Genomic DNA, 17,139 nt, shown 5'->3' on the forward strand with positions numbered 1-17,139 from the left:
TATGGGCGTCAGTAGAGGCTCTTTGGTCTCCTGGCAATTAGAACGCACCGGCTACGCGGCAGCCGAGGGGAGTACGGCGCGTACGAGCGGATACAAGCGTACACGACTGGCAAAAAGCGGCCATATTGAATAATGCTCTAAAAAAATGCGCATTTCCGCTTCCCGTTTTAGCAGCGTCATCTGGCGTCCACCTAGGTAAGTTCCATGCACTGCCGCTGCTTATTTTCGAACCACTGCGGAAGGTACAGTTTCCCTTCTCTAAAGTTGTTCTTTATTCTATGATTACACCATGGTCTCGCGTTTGCGCTTTCAGCGGTAAACCGTAGCACCATCTGCCGGGTGCCGTTTTACTCGTAGACGGCAGTAAAGGGCGGTGATGGCGTGTGCAACGTCGGCACTCCCCACTAGGGGAGAAGAAGATTAGAATTGCGCTTAATTAAAGTCTGCAGACCCTACAGACGCAATTTTCTCGTAATTTCTATTCTTGTCGCGAAGCAAGGGCTGTGAGGTTTCTGGAAGGGTATTTGAGCAGTTCACGTCGACTTGGTATTTGTCTTAGATGTCCCGTCAAGGAGGTTAAAATCGCCACATAACAGGTTCATGCATATGACATTAAAAACAACCCCCAGAACTGCGATAAGCATCCCTTCCAATTAGCTTGTTGCTATAGGTAAGTTGGTTCCGTTTGCAATGCATTCTTAACGGTGCGTGTGTGCTTCGTATTCTCTCCACTGTGTCTGTTATCGCAATGTTAGAAAGAATGTATAGAATTCTATCCCATGGATTCGAAATTCACTGTCGAAACCATTCGAACCTATTCGCAGGTGATGAGTCCTAAGGAAGTCATTAGCGGAACCACACAGTTCTTCAAGAGGAGGTACGCTATTATCAGCATCGTGGTGGGCGCAACCTTCTTCTTGGCGGTGACGGCCTTTCTTCTTACCCGCGCGGCCAACGCTCCGAGGCGTACGGAAGAACTGTGCGTCACAGACGACTGCCTCCTCCACGCAGGCCTCCTCATGCGCGCCGTAGAGCCCAGAATTAACGCCTGCGACGATTTTCGCTCGTACGTTTGCTCGAACTGGTCGCCGCAGAAACAGCGCAAACGCTTGAAGGACTTCGATGGGTCCGTGATGGAAGACATGGTGCACTCCTGGTTTTGGGGCATGAGTACCACCCTACAGCAAGGCTCCAAGGTGTTCCTCTCTGGCAGAAAGCCGCTGGCTATGCTAGAGTCTTGCATGAGCAACTCCTCAATGTATGGGTCCAGAATACGGCAATTACAGACACTAATGACAGAATACCTACAGCTGTACTGGCCTGAACCGCCTGGGGAAAATTTCGACGCCCTGCACACACTCATCAGGCTCGCCTACCTCTTCCAGGCTCCGTTCTGCTTTGCAGTACGAGACCATGGCACACCGAGGAGCAGAGGAAGGCAGATGGAGCATCGTGCTCAGACCTTCACCTATGATCAGCCGACAGGTTCGTCAGTACCGTGTTGTGAAAGACAGTGGGCAGCCTGCCTACGTGAAGTACTGGATGGATTTCTACAGCGCTTTCTCCAACGACAGCGCAGCAGCCAGCGAGGAGCGTGCAATCCAAGCAGAGAAGCTCGAAGGGGAATTTATGACAGCGCTCAGCGCCGCCGTCGATGCGCTACCAAAACACACCCTCAACCTCACGCCGGTGCTAAGCGCGTGGGACGTTGCACTCATCACCGACAGAGCGTTCTTCGTTACTGTTGGGGAGCTGTTCAAGAACTACACGAACAAGCAGATTTTGGAGTTTCTCGGATGGCAGTTCGTCCAGCATTACGCACCAGTGGTGGACAGCAGATTTTTGATATCTAAGTATGGTGACAATAGCACAGCCATGAGCCTTCGAACTGCCTTCTGCAGCTACCACGTCGAGGTGCCGTACAGGGCGCTCATTCTGTCCCTGCACTTTGCTTCCCAGATAACAAACAGCGTTCAGCAAATGATCGACGACGGCTACAAGCGCCTTGTGTCGACGGCCGTTCGGTTCATTAATGACTCTACGTGGCTCGACTCTGAAAGTAGGACGGTCGCTGCCGAAAAGCTTGCATCTGTCAATTTGCGACTGTGGCCTCCCGCCGCATTCGTCGACAGAGAAAATTTGGCGAAGACATTTCGGCACTTCCCACATATCAAAGCAGCGTTCGGGGATTACTGGATCATGTCCACCGTAGAAATGATTCATATAGACAGGACGCCAGAATACCAAGAAGTGCTCGACATGCCGCTAAACTATGCGCTGACCTACTTTGATTATGACTACGTGGGGAAAGCGGTTGGTGTCGCTATCGGCGCGGTCGCCCCTCCTTTGTTCTACAGGAAAGGCACCAAGGCCATATTCTACGGAGGATTCGGGTTCTCGGTGGCATTCCAACTTGCGAAGGCCCTCGATGAGGAGGGCATTCGGTGGCATCCAGAGGGGCGACTTGTGAAGTCAATTGTGAACGCCTCCTCGCAGGAAGCCTTCGACGACAGGTACAGTTGCCTCGCCAGTGCCACCGCAGGTGACGAAACGTTGTTTCCCGAGATACCGGCGCTGGAGATTGCTTACACGGCGTTCCTCGATGAGGTCGGTGAGCCTGACAGCACGAGGCACCTCAGCAAGCAGCTGAGCGAGTTGAAAGTGTTCTTTATGACCATATGCCACATGACTTGCACGCGCAGCGGCATCACCAAACCTTTCTCGGCAAGCTGCAACAAACTCGTGCGCCACTCGTCGGCTTTTTCCAAAGCGTTCCGTTGCCCAGTAGGATCGAAAATGAACCCAAAAAATAAGTCCACGTTTTTTTCCTGAGCAGCACTACCTATCGCGAGCCAGCGTTATTATTACCAACTGTCATATATTTGTGAACGTAATAGTGTTCGTTCAATGATTAGCGTATTTCACATTATTTGTTTTATTTTACAAGGCTTGCTTTGAGGGGAACGGTGAGAACTTTCCTATTGGATGAGAATTTCTCTCTCTTTGACACCTCTTGCGTCATGTAAGACAGAGATCCTTTTTTCTTCGCCGGTTTTTGATGATTGTGGGGGATCCTCTCTCGTATCTAAAGTGGCACTTTGCAGCAATTTTTGTTTCAGAATGCAGATGCACCCTTATCCAGCGATGTATAAGTTATCTAACCTTTCTGTAACCTCAGTCAAGAAGGGTCGCTTGCACCGCAGCTAGTCCCATTACAGTCTTAAGCTTCCGCCTAAGAGAAGTAGTGAAGCGCTAATTTTTCAATCGGGGCATCACTGTGCTTCAACCGGGAAATGTGTTTTGTTGTGCAGTTGTTGCTTGAGAATCGTTCGCGTGACACCTATCTGTTGGTATGTGTGTGTGTGCTCCGGTATTATTGTTTATACATATTCTGCAATCAACTTGAGGAATATATGTCGTAAATCATGAGCTTCTGCATGAAAGCCACACTTTCGGCAGTAAGTCGTCGTAAAGATGTGATGTCGCACTCGTAAAGCTAGAAATCAATTACTTTTTGGGTAGTACCCGCCGTGGTTGCTCAGTGGCTATGGTGTTGGGCTGCTGAGCACGAGGTCGCGGGATCGAATCCCGGCCACGGCGGCCGCATTTCGATGGGGGCGAAATGCGAAAACACCCGTGTACTTAGATTTAGGTGCACGTTAGAGAACCCCAGGTGGTCGAAATATCCGGAGTCCTCTACTACGGTGTGCCTCATAATCAGAAAGTGGTTTTGGCACGTAAAACCACATAATTTAACTTTTTGGGTAGTACCCGCATCATCAGTTCCAATTAGCTTTCAGCTTATTTTGGAAGCGTTTGAGGAAAATTTACCGCTTCTGGCGCACATTGGAAGAGATCAAATGATTGAAGCCTGCCATTCCACTTCCCTCTATCCCCTGCCCTCTTTCCTATCGTGGCCGACGAATTTTTTACACGAGCCACAAGTTGATTTAAGGTCGCCTACTACTTGTACCACGATGATTCAGCTGCATCATAAGCACCATGTTTTTCTTAATCTGGGCTTTTAAAGAAAGCCAGCGCCCTGCGGTGCTCCCGCTTTTGCTTTTCATGATTATGGAAATCCGACTAAGGAGAATGGACTGCAAGTAGGGTTGTGCAAGCATCCGACATTTCGAATACAAGTCGAACAGTCCTTGGTAGTCGATTCATGTACGATTCCAGAAATCAATATTCGCAGTTTCGAATATTCCTTCAGTTACGAGATATGATGCGATCTACAGGCAAAAATACCGGTGCAAGTGAAGATTCTTACGAATGATTCTGTTGTAGGAAATTCACGGGTCGCGATTTTGTAGCGATGCCTTCTACTCAATTTTACGTGGCTCTTACCATCCACCGTTCACAGCCAGCTGATGCCACTGATAACGTGGAAGCAGCGTCACTCTGACCACTGAAAAAGCGCGATAAGCGTGACGAATAGCATGAACACAATTCACCGACACACCAACCCTAATGCAAAATTTTAGCGCAGCTCTACACATGTTTTCATATCGCAATATATCGTCTAGTGCGGACACTGTCTCGTTCGCCACGTGGCAAACGATGCGAAGTGTGACGCGATTGTGTCGCTAATCGGGAGGTCACGACAGGTAGCGCGTGCGTGACGCGTGGGCGTGATTCACAGCAGCCGCCGTAGACAAACATCCGCTCATGCAACGCGTTGTTTTCACATGTGGTATCATGCCACGCGCTCGCCGCATGCCATCGGTGAACAGACTGCGCCCTCCACTGACTCCATCTTGTAGCAATTCTTGCAAGTCTTGTGCGGCATTGCGCCTTTCTTCTTGCGCTGTGCTCCACGTTGGCTTGCATATTTCGCTGTGCTGGTTGGCTCGCTTGCGCCGAAGGACAACACCGACGCTCGGCGCAGGAACGGGCGTCTTAGAGCTGAACTTTAAAAAGGTATCGCTACAAAATCGCGGCCGTGGTTGTTGTGGACACGAACCATTTTCTAGGTAAGTGCATGGTCATCTTACACAACAGTTTTCAGTAGTAAATTAAGCATTTCTCGCCTTTGGCAGCCGATGAGTTCGTTGTTTCGATTCACGCATGGCGTTTTATTATTTGACCGATCTCGCCATGCTGCAAGATTCCTTGAAAATGGTGTGCTGTTATGTCAAACTGTACTAAGGGTGAAGTGCGACGCACTGTCATAACTGGGAGTTACAAATTTAACTCTTCATTGGACGGACTTCTGTCCTGCAAAACAAGGAACATTCGAGCGCAACAATCGCCGCGAGCAACGTCGAGGATCATCGAAAACCTGATCAGCGGATCAGCTGCGTCGGCTATTTATACACGGCCCAATGATCCTTGGAACGTAATCGCTGGTACTCGCGTAATTTCTAGAAAGCACACCAGTATTCACGTCGCGCACAGAAATCGATTACACGAGGCTCGGCATCAACATAGACAATAGATAGAACCATCGATAACATTAGAGAAACTTCCTATGCAGACAGGCGTACCTTGCGCTGAGCGATAACCCTTAAGAGGAAGCTTTAGCTCGGGTGCTCTTGTCTAAATACATGGAAAACGAGAATTCGTATTTCTCGCCAACCACTGAATCAAACTTGACAAGTTTTGCTGCATTTGAAAGAAAACCATAAAATCTAGCGAATCGAAGTCTCAAATTTGTGATTTAGGTCGTAATATTTTTTTAAATATTTACAAAAATTCCCAATTTTGAGAAAGCGGAACTATCACATTTACAACTCCGTAATTCAGCAATGAAAAACGATATCACAATTCTGTGAAATGAATCTCGTATTACATCTAAGCGGGAAAAAATGGTATGTTACACATGAATCTAAAAAAAAATGTTTGTAATGTGCAAGTACAGCTTTTGCAGAAACCTTGTACACAATGTCACAAATTCATGTAATATATAAATTGACATGCCTCATTTGTTCGCTTTCAATGATCTCATAGGTGCCGTTTACAGAACCGCGATATCTGTTCTTGATGGAGAGCCATTTGTATACTTCATGCTTCTATTTTTTCGTGCTTTTGAATGTTCGAAAATTTTTTCAACCTAATTCAAGTCTCGAATCAGACTTCCGCTTCCAACAGTCACTAGAATTTAATGTTCTCTCTCAAATGCAACAAATTTCATTCAAATCGGTCCGTGGGTTATCTCAGAAAATCGTTTTTGCGTTTTACATGTGTTTGAATAGACCGCGGCGGAGTTCGGCCCGAGGTAAAGCTTTCTCTTGACGTTTGCTAGTTGGTGAAATGTGGTCAGCGGATAAAGATAAAGAAGTATGAGTGTCCATGCAGTCTTGCACTTACCTCCTTCAACGAGCACTACACAGTCTACAACGTGCCACCTGGTGACGTGCTCTTCCTTTCCTTGTTTACGGCCGTTTTCGTAATGCGCCAAATGTCGTCACCTTTGCTATTCTTCATATACAACCATGCCCAACGCGCCATAAAATTGCTGTTAAGCTTGGTACGTCAGACGGGCTTAGACACTCGTCTCTGGAACCTGTGTCATGTGAACACCATGCGAAACGTACTTCCGCGAGAACATTTTCGGTGGATGCATTGTGCACAGTGCGCCGATAGTACACATCCATGCATATGACAACGGGTATATAGTAGCTCATTGTAGTATAATATGGTCACTTGCCCTTCATCTCTCCCGTCCCCTCTTTTCCATTGTCCCGGGGAGAAGCAGTAATCCAAGGAAGCAATCTTCCGGGGGTCTCTCCTCCTTTCTGGTCAATAATGTCTCTTCCTCTCTCATGCACAACCGACTCCGTCGATTTGAAGTCGTGTTGTTCGAGGCATCAGATGTAATAAATAACGTAAATAACTATTTCATTTCCCAACATATTCTATATTTGATTCGGTACTCGATGATAGCTTTTCTGAAATATTCGAATTCGATTCTCTAATTTGGCTAGACGGACTCTCCTAGCTGCGAGCGTATGCTCGCAATGCCACCGACCACGGTGACTCAGTGGAACGTTGCTATGCCATTAATTCAGTTTCGGTTTCAATTCCTGGCCACCACGGCTACATAGTACGGCACACCAAAGCATCCGAGCACTGAGCTTCGGGTGTACTTTAAAGAATCTCCAGATCGCCAAATAAATCAAAACCCCACTTCCAGCCAGACTAAGAGAGGCTACAGAGCCTGTAGTGGGGCCACCTTATCAGCCATGGTGAAATTTCTGCATTGCCAAGCATTGTAATGCAGAAATAAAGGTAAAACAATTTAGCAGCCATTCCACTTTGTGAATGTGAATGACCAGCGAAACTAGAGCACATTACGCAGGGTTACAAAAGGATACACGTATTCATTTTCTCTATTTGGTAATGGCAGTGACGGCAACTTTGTGACTACTGTGATATACACTGATTGTTTCAGTTACAACCTTAGAAAGAATCTTCGCCAAAATTAAATGTATAAACGACCGCTGTTGAGTAGTTGAACGACTCCGATTGCTGCGGCAATTCAAACCAAGCTCTTCTAGCACAAACTGAGTGAACCACTTCTTGTCTGATTTTGGAATATCGACATTGAAATTTCCAACGATTATCGCAGGGGTGGGGTCATCGCGGCTAACCCATCCAATGTGCGCGGCCACAAACGTCCCCATATAACACTTGGGTGTGTCCGCAGATGTATACATAGCGGGTATGACGATTCCGTCTTTCCTTTGGACGGCACAGACATCGCCACAGTCGGTGGCACTGTCTTCTTGCGAGTCAATGGCTTGTAGATGTACATACATTTTGTCTTTTGAGTACATGGCATGCTTCCTGCTTGTGAGCTAGTGTACGGTCTACAAACGATTCCCGTATACCCTTCGACTTCAAACAATGCATCTTGATTTGTTTGTTTCAATTATTATTATTATTATTATTATTATTGTTATTAACATCATCATCATTGTTATTATTAGGGGCGGAGAGTTGTAGCCGGCTTCCCCTCCTCGCGCGTTGGCCCGGTATAGCACTACCTCCGGGATTGGTCCGCAATTTTCCCCACGGACACGAGAAATTCTTGGGGGGAGGGGGGGGGTTAGAGGTATAGAGTTTCGCTTTAAAACGGATGAAGGCATAGAGTTTCTAAAAATACCCTAGAGGGAAATGTGGCGCTAGTGTCTACGGGGGTTCTCATGAGCGTTGCCTCAACCTACATGGGAATGATGGGAAGTACAGGCTTCGGATTGACTTCGGTCTTTAGACTAGTGGCGTTTGTTTCTGGCGCAGTAAACAAAGCTATACTCAAATATTATCGCGTAAAATCTAATTCTATTTCGCAGTATGTTATATAATGTACAACACGCTGCATAAACTTTGTATGACTTTGAGATGAAAGCATGGTTTACTATGGTTTGTCACCAGGACACACCAGGGTATGCATACTTGTGCGATTCTGTTCCGAATTTAACGCCAAAGAATAATTATTTATTCCTTTTTTCAACAGCAAAACAACCGTGCAAGTACTTATATAAAAATACTCATCAAGTATTTCTGGAAATAAAAATGTTGTATTGTGACAAAGCGTTGCGCCCTTGAGAGGAATGCTACAAGTGTCGTCTGCTACGACGCCTGCTCGCTGCAAACGCGAGACTTTTCTCGCAGACGACAGCTAGGCACTTGCGAACTCTCTCGCTCTTTCGAAAGGTTGCGTCGGCTGTCACGATTGCTGAACGTCTTCAAGTACATTTAAGCACATCTGCTGCAGTGCTAGCTAGGACGCTAGTGGCCTCCTACGAGTATGCTGCATCATATTTTATATTGGCGTACCGCTTCCGAAGCGTTACAGCGTGGCTTTGCGGGTACCCATTGTGCGACACTAGACTACAGCTAGGAAGCAGCTATCTTTCCTACCACAAGTAAGTTTGTGTTCTCAAAGTCCTAAAACACGCATTTCAATGAGCACATAAACGAGCACATAATGAAGCCCTCAATAAAATTTGATTGTCAAGCCACTAGAAGTACAACTGTATATGTCTTGTGTCAGTAGTGCCTTCTTTGTCCTATTCTGAAGTTTCATAAAGCACGTAACGCTACAGTGCCAACCTAACACACTTAACAAACAAAGGTCCAAACGCTCAAAACGTGTTCTTTCAACGTTTACGATGCCGCCGCTTTCTCGTCACGGCTTCGACGCCACACCGCGACACAAGCATCGTCCCAGTCGCTGGCCCAGCGCGCTATCGCCACTCCGAGCAACATAACAAAGGCAGAGAGCTTTGCGTTGCACTGTCCAACTGCAGGTTATAGCAATTGCACTTGGAGCGAAACCAAAACTGCCAAAAAAATACTTGTACACTAGTTCGCCAGTCAATAGAATGCCAATCCGAAGCCTGTACTTCCCATCATTCCCATGATGGTTGAACGATCGCAGCGCCAGATTTGCCTCTAGGTATACTAATATGAAACTCTATGGATGAAGGATTAGCAAGAAAAGGGACAACCACGAGCACTGACTTAGAACTATGCTGAACACGTTCATTGCCGAATAGGTCATGCCGTTACACGTGACAACACACAAATACACACACACACCGCGATGCACGACACCAATGTCGCAGTGTCTTCAATATATGGGTTAAACAAATAGAATTTTCCGCACTTCAGTGCTTCTCCCTATGAACTTATACCAACTCGCCCAAATAGCTATTCTTATTCGACTCATCACTCATATAACCCGTGTGTTCCTTTGGAATCGTAAAGCTCATAGTATTGTTTACGTGCACATCGTCGTCCAAGTTCTTGTTTAGAAGAGAGAGAAAATACGGAAAGGCAAGGAAGCTAACCAGACCAACTTTCTGGTTGGCCACCCTGGGTGGTGCAGAGGACTTAACAGTAAAAAGAAAGCAAGAGAAGTGAGTGTGGTGGGGGTGAAAACTTTACTTTTGTGCGGGAAGGTAATAGGGTGAGCTTCACTCTTGCCTGGGTGTCTGTCACGATCCCTTGGGCTCTGGCAGCGTCGTCGGCACGCTGGACTGGCCACAGTTGATCTTCTGGGGCTGAGCTGAGCAGCACAGCCCACCAACGCACGCGGAGGCTTTCGCTAGAGGCTATCTCCCCCGCTGCTACTCGTCAGCCCATTGCATTCCCAGGAGTGAGTGAGTGAGTGAGTGAGTGAGTGAGTGAGTGAGTGAGTGAGTGAGTGAGTGAGTGAGTGAGTGAGTGAGTGAGTGAGTGAGTGAGTGAGTGAGTGAGTGAGTGAGTGAGTGAGTGAGTGAGTGAGTGAGTGAGTAAAAACTTTATTGAAAATATATAAAAGAAGGCATGATGGTTGGGTGCCCCGATTCCAGGGCCCCGCTGGCACGAGCGGCTCGCTGGGTTTAGTCCAGAAGGGCCAGTCGGCTCTCCCGGCCCTCGTCCGCAAGCCGTGCCTCCCATTGCCTTTTCCTCATTCGCTGTCTATGAGCGGAGGCCTCTCGGGGTGCTCCCATGTGATGTGTTTCAGAGTGGGTGTGTCTGTGCAACATGGGCACTTGTCAGTGAACCTCGTGGGGTGTATTCCGTTGATATGGTGCAGGTTGGTGCATCTATTCGTCTGAATACGATGCCAGTACTTCTTCTGTTGGCTGTTTAAATTGTTGTAAGGATGTCGAACACGTCTCCGCTCTTGTCTTTGCTGTAAGATGATGTCATGAGAACGCGGTGGAAGGTCGTCCCGGAGTCATGCCTTTGCTCGTACGTTTTGTCCTCGAGCACTACGGTCTGCCATCGCGTTGCCTGCGAATTCCTCGTGTTCCTGGCCCTATACGATACTGTTGTGCCTTTCCAGGTGATTAGCAAACATTGATAGCAAACACGGGTTATATTATTATTGATTGAGGAGCCGTCCCATTTAGAAACAGGTGGCAAGCCGCTTGTGAGTCGGATAGTATGGAAAGTGCGTAGTGGATGACGCTGGGTGCAGATGCAGTATAAACGCATGCGCAAACTAGCAGACGCCGGGTGAATAAATCATCTGTTCAGTCCACTGATGTAGAAAAACGATTAAGCACTTGTACCGGAATTTTTAGATCATAAGTCGACGTTTTTCCATCATTTTCGTCGGTGCGTCTCATACAGTGGTGCGACTCATACTTGCATAATACCATGCACGCTGGGGTGACCAGTATGAGTTTTTTTAATGCATAGAATTGTTTGTATAAATTCCCGGAGTCATTTTATCCTCAGTTCCGTTCGCACTTCCATTTAGTGTTCGAAAAGGAACCCCCATAGCCCCATATAGCTTTAAATTTCTGTGAATACAAAATTGCTAGTGATTTGTTCTCATCCCGTTTGAAACTGGGCGGTGACAAATATTCACGTAGCCCACTTGAGTTACTCAGGTATGCTATACATGCTCTTCATTCTAACATTTATGTATTCATATCTTTAATTCATTTTTCTGTTCCTCAAAACTTCTCTATCTTGTACCCATACCTATGCCTCTAACGGATTCAATCGCATCAATCTCTTCCGTGCTTTTTTTCACTAATACCTTGAACGTCTCTTGCTTATCTCGACTGCTAACCTCTTGATTCTCACACCCACTTTAAATTCAAACGCTTATGTAACATGTACGTCATACGGGTCTGACTAGGTGAATCTCTTCGCATTCCATTAAGATGTGCTGAGTGGTCTGCGGATTTTCGCTGCAGCATACATATGCGTTGATTAGTTGCCAATATTTGCTCCGGTATGTTTTTGTCGTCAGCCAACCAGCTCGAGTCTAAATTGCAAGGCACTTCTCTCCGTTCATCGTAGATATTGTTCTCTCCTAATTTCTTTCTTATCATTCTTGTAAGTCTATGATCTTTATTATTCGTTGCAACCAATTGCACCAGTGGAATTAATTACTTTCTTCTTGCGTCACGAGCGGGAGCATGTCAGTTTGTCCCACTCTCGCCTCGTGGCAGCTAGCGCTTTGGGACGCTGTGTTAAACTGCACCCCCACCTTCAGGGCCAGCTTTCATTCCCCAGTCATTTCCTCGTAGCAGAACGCTTGAAGATGCCGCGAGGCGTTGTACCGCATTCAGGTTCGGCCGTGCTTGTACCGTTTCTTACTGGAGGAGAATATTCACCGACAGTTACGATGCTCCCTAATGCAAAATGTAAACGTGTCTTCATTTCACAATATATTGGCTGGCACGGACAATCTGTCTCGCGCGGCAGATTGCAAACGGAGCGAAGTGTAGCGCGACTTCCTCGCTTATCGGGAGATTGCGAGAGGCAGCGCTTCGGTGACGCGCGGGCGCGATTCAATGCAGCAGCCGCAGGCAGACCTTCGCTCATGCATATCTTCGTTTCTGTACATGGTATCGGTGGACGCGCTCTCCACATGCCAACGGTGAACAGACGACGGTGCGCTACTCTGGCGCAATCTCGTATAGCTGTCTTCGCCGCAGAGCCCGTCTTGCGCAGCGCTACGCTTTTCTCCTCACGCTTCACCATACCCTCCTCCTCCTCTTTTCTCCTCGCGCTCTCTTGGCTATCGCCATCTTTCATCTCCCGCTGCGCTCCGCGCTCGCTATTTCATCCTTCGCTGTGCTCGTACGCTCAGTTACGCCGACGCTCAACGCAGGAACGGGCGCCTAAGAGCTGCGCTCTAAAATTATGGACAAAAACAAAAGAAGACATACATCTCCCTTTTGTCTTTCTTGAGCTGCTTCGCCGATTTCTCATGTGTCAGTAAGTTCCCGGTCTCTGTCCGTTGTCATTATTTTGATCTTTGCAATGATTCGTTATTCTTGAATGCACGGATACTTCAGGAGGCCGCGCAACCATTTGCGACTGCCGACAAAAACCAACTGAAGGCGATCGATGCTCACACCAGAAAGCCCGGCTGAGAGCGAACTGGTAGTCGCAATCCCGGAGATTATCGTTCTCAGCGAGAACTATAGGCATCTGCGCAGTTCGTGCGCACTTCGCTGGTTTCACGTTCCGGCAACAGCCATGGATTTTGATTCGAGCGAAGAGGAAGACGTCGTCCTTGTGCTGATGTGCTCTGCTATGGTGTCAGTCGTGTCAGCGCAGAAGCCTCCGCAGAAGGGACGCTAGTGCGTCCATGCATCCGTGCTAGTGCCCATGCATCCGTTCACGATAAGTGTCCGGCCACGCTAGCCGCCTACTGCCTGAAGTTATTGCGCATGACGAGTTTTATCGAGAGCAAATTGTAATTTCCAGTTCGCGTTGGGTGGGAATTGGTGCATAACTTTTGTGCTTTCTTTTGCTGCTGTTTAGCTTCCTACGAGTGCGCACCGTGCACATTCGACGCGCTGCTGCAACTGCTGCGCCTCAGCATCACAAGGCAAGACACCAGTCAAGGCCTGCAGTCTGCCAAGGTGGCGTGTACTTTGTATTTGGCGCGACGCAAGAGGTGGCCGGATGAAAACACATGATAACACAACTAGAGTGTACTAGCACAGAACTAACCTAACTTTCGGTGTGCCGCTGATTGGTTTAGCAGTTTTGTGACAACGGTCGAGTGACTGAAAATTTTAGCAGCGAAATGACTGTCCCAAAATAGTCGCTTTTAAAAAAAAACGAAACCATTTGCGACCATTGGCGACTCGTCACTTTGCGACCAACTTGATTGTGTGACCGCTGCAGTCGCCGGTGTGCATGAGACTTTAATGTCTTTTAAGCTGGCCCAATCTTCAGTCATGTATAGGACACTGTCCTATACACAGACGCCTCTCTACCCAAACGCTCCACGAGGGCAGCAGTCGTGGTCACCGGGCTGGACAAGCTGGTCACCTGCGCATCAATCAACTTGGTCTTCGGAGGAAGCAGAAGAAGCGGCGATAGCCCTCGCACTCATGCAACCTAACGTCATCAAGATCGTCGCAGACTCCCAAGCTGCATACAAGAACTACAGATCTGGCTGGGTGTTCCTTGCGGCACTAAAAATCCTCGGAAAAGCTACGCCTCCTAAACAAACAATCGAACTAGTTTGAGTCCCGGCCCACTCCTCAATTAAGGGCAACGAATATGCTTACCAACAGGCCCACACGCTCAACTCCCGGGCCACCGAGGAGGAGGCAAAGGAATGGCAAGCCATCATGAGTTACATAGATATAATCAAGTATTTCAGGTATGGTAGGAACACATTCCAGCACCCCCAAGACTCCTTGACCAGAGCCGAACAAACAATATACAAGCAATTCCAGTCAGTATCCTTTCGCCACCCCTGCCTCCAGAATAACATATACCCAGAAAGATACAAGAACACATGTCCTCACAGCAATGCACTAGGGACCCTCCGGCACGTCATAGGAGAGTGCAATTCCTCCAAAGACCACCCCCCACCTATACCCATAACTCACCGCCCTACTGCCTCACCCTTAACGAGCCATGGGAGATCATGCTATCCAGCCCCGCCCTGCAAGACCAGCTCTGACCGATACACAGGGGCCAGGCGGCCATGGAAGCATATGGAAGCCGTGAGGAGGGAGCCACCCCATCATACGCTTAGCGCGCTTCATTTTATTGTGGGTCAATAAAGCTGTTTTTCACACTCTCTCTCCATTTCACACTGTTTAGCGCGACGAAAATCATCGTAGGTGGCATGTATGACCACGCCCATGCGTTTGTGTTCGCCGTCCTTGCGCAGCAAACAATCATATACCGGACGCAACTAGAATTCGGAAGCGCGTGGAAGGAAAATATACTCTAAAAGTAAAACTGATGCACTGATAAGACGGCACAATGGCGACTACAAATCTCAGTGTTGGCGTTCATAGCCCAATCTCCGGAGCGGTTAGAGCTGCGGAGGCGAAGACAGGCGATCCCCACGAGACACGAAGCTGTTGGATATGAACGGCTCCTCTATTAATGTTAGAGCTACTAGACCATAGCAAAGCTGCGTCGGAAATTTACCGTTCTCAGCAATTGAAACACAATACTCTGATAGCGCAACTGCCACTGTCTTTTTTATTTAGCTCTAGGTGATCGCCTGGGACCAAACGCAGTCACAATGCGTCACAAAGGTGACCGGTGAGAATGGAGAGGGCATCGAAGCAACCGGCACACAATGTGATGTCGGTACTAGGCTGCAGAAAATGGAGGCTTTCCAAGAAGAGCTTCTTAAACAGGTGCAAAAGCTCAAAAATGAGCTAAACAGTGAGCGTGAGGCATGGAAGGTAGTTGAAAAAAGACTTGAAGCAGCCGAGGAAACGCTGAACAGGGCCGCCATTGTGAACGACGATGTGCGTGACAATGAAACGCAGATCCCCGACGCGACACGCGAGGGAGGGTCAGAGAAATACGTCGAACGCAGGCAGGGTGATGAAGGGTTAGCTGGCAAGAGCAGCACCTACCTTGAGGCCGCTACGCGGAAAAAGCAGGTGCCCAGGGGTCCGAATCACGCGGAAAATGATAAAGGGAAGCAGGGAGAGGTAGGAGAAAGTGAAAGGGTGATTATCGCTGGCGATTCAAACCTGGCTGGGTGCTCAAAAGCAATTGTGGAGAGGGTGAAAGGCGACAGAAGAGTGGCGGTAGGGACATTTCCAGGGCGCACACTTGGTTCTATCATGGAGCGAGCAAAAGAAAAGCTCGCGGAAAATGCCCACGTGCGCAACCTCGTCATAGTAGCAGGTGGGCTAAATGACGTCCTAAACAGGAAAGGGCCAGGACTAGCCCAGCGCTTGGCGAAGGGGGTGGACGACCTGCGTGAGCTATCCCCTCAGGTGCAGATCGTGGTGTGCACGGTGCCGGAGGTGCCTGTGCGTGACAGTCACGTACAAAGAGCCGTAGTGGCTGCTAATGAGGCAATCTGGAAAATGAGCCGAGAGAAAGGCTTCGAGGTTGTCGAAGTAAACAGGGAAGTGAGAAGTTGTGGTGGTTTTAAACGAGACGGGATCCACTTCAATTACAGGTTAGCACGAGAAGTGGGCTGGTGACTTGGTGGTCGCGCTATTGCTTTTTTAGGGGGCCCGCAGGCGTTCAGGAGGTCAGAGTAGATAGTAATGAAGAAGGTCCCCTAGGGGAACATCAGAAGAGCATCGCCGTCGATAATAGAAAAAGGAGGAAAACAAGAAAAAGAGCTCGCCATGCAATAGGCTACATAAACATGCAGGGCGGCAGAAGAAAGGAAAAGTGGGCAGAAATTGAGGAGCAGTTACATAGAGAACAAATAGGGGTGTATGAGGTTACAGAAACGCACCTTAGAGACTCAGAAGAGCCGCCAGTTATTGAGAATTATGTTTGGGAAGGGTGCAACAGAACTAAGTCGGAAAGAAAGGGAGGGGGAGTCGGAACGCTCATCCATCAGGGAGCCAAATGGAAAAGAGTAAATTCACAATGTCAAGAGCATCTTTGGTTATCAGGTACAATGAGTGGGAAAGAAACTTGGCTGGGTGTTACGTATTTGTGGACCGGAAAAAATTGCACAGAGAAGAATAAAGAGTTAGTGGAATGCATAAGCGCTGATATTAAGGGTTTCGGGAGTGGTGCTGAAATTGTCCTATTAGGTGACATGAATGCCCACATACAGGATTTAGATGGCTATACTGACAATAACGGGAAGTCAATGCTGGACCTTTGTGAGCAACATAACCTCGTGATCGTGAATACAGGGCTTAAGTGTGAAGGACAGATCACGTGGGCAGTGGGAAACCGGCAATCGACCATTGATTGCTGTCTGATGACAGAAGGTATTCATGATAAGTTGAGAGAAATGGTCATCGATGAGGAAGGGTTTAACAGCATCGGGAGTGACCATAAACGCGTCATATTGAAAATGGGATATGTAGTTGGGAAAGAGAGCAAGGAGAGCAAAATGGCCAGTCCAAATTTGAACGCTGAACAAATAGCAAATACAATCACTAGAGTTGAGGAAGAACTTTGCGAATGGCCAAGTAAGGAGTGGGAATATGGTGAGCTTCTAAGTGTAATAACGACAGAAATAGGGAAAGAGAAACAACATGTTCGTTGGAAAGGAAAAAAGAAACCAAAAAGCTGGTGGAACAAGGAGATACGAGAAGCGATCACCGAACGACAGAAAGCATCTCGAGAGCACAGGCAGGCAAAGAAGGCGCAGCTGTCACAGGATGAAGTAACTAGTAAATGGGAAATATACCGGGAGAAAAAGTCTATGGTACAAATACTGGTGCAAGCAAAACTAAAAGGTGAAAGTGAACGTTGGTTGTC

At 47.8% G+C, this 17,139-nt stretch overlaps 1 protein-coding gene across 1 annotated transcript; it reads left to right on the plus strand.

Annotated features, from left to right (window-relative positions):
• The first annotated feature begins 1,413 nt into the window (after positions 1-1,413).
• LOC126522218 (endothelin-converting enzyme 1-like) lies at positions 1,414-2,832 on the plus strand. The gene has a single exon (XM_050170952.1). The coding sequence runs from the start codon at positions 1,414-1,416 to the stop codon at positions 2,830-2,832; it is 1,419 nt and encodes a 472-aa protein (XP_050026909.1).
• Positions 2,833-17,139: the final 14,307 nt, after the last annotated feature.

This window comes from Dermacentor andersoni, chromosome 6 (genome assembly GCF_023375885.2).
Source record: "Dermacentor andersoni chromosome 6, qqDerAnde1_hic_scaffold, whole genome shotgun sequence".
Lineage (NCBI taxonomy): Eukaryota > Metazoa > Arthropoda > Arachnida > Ixodida > Ixodidae > Dermacentor > Dermacentor andersoni.

Bases quoted from the DNA above. Each gene is read 5' to 3' on its own strand.
- LOC126522218 (XM_050170952.1), top strand. From the start codon at position 1,414: ATGGCACACCGAGGAGCAGAGGAAGGCAGATGGAGCATCGTGCTCAGA.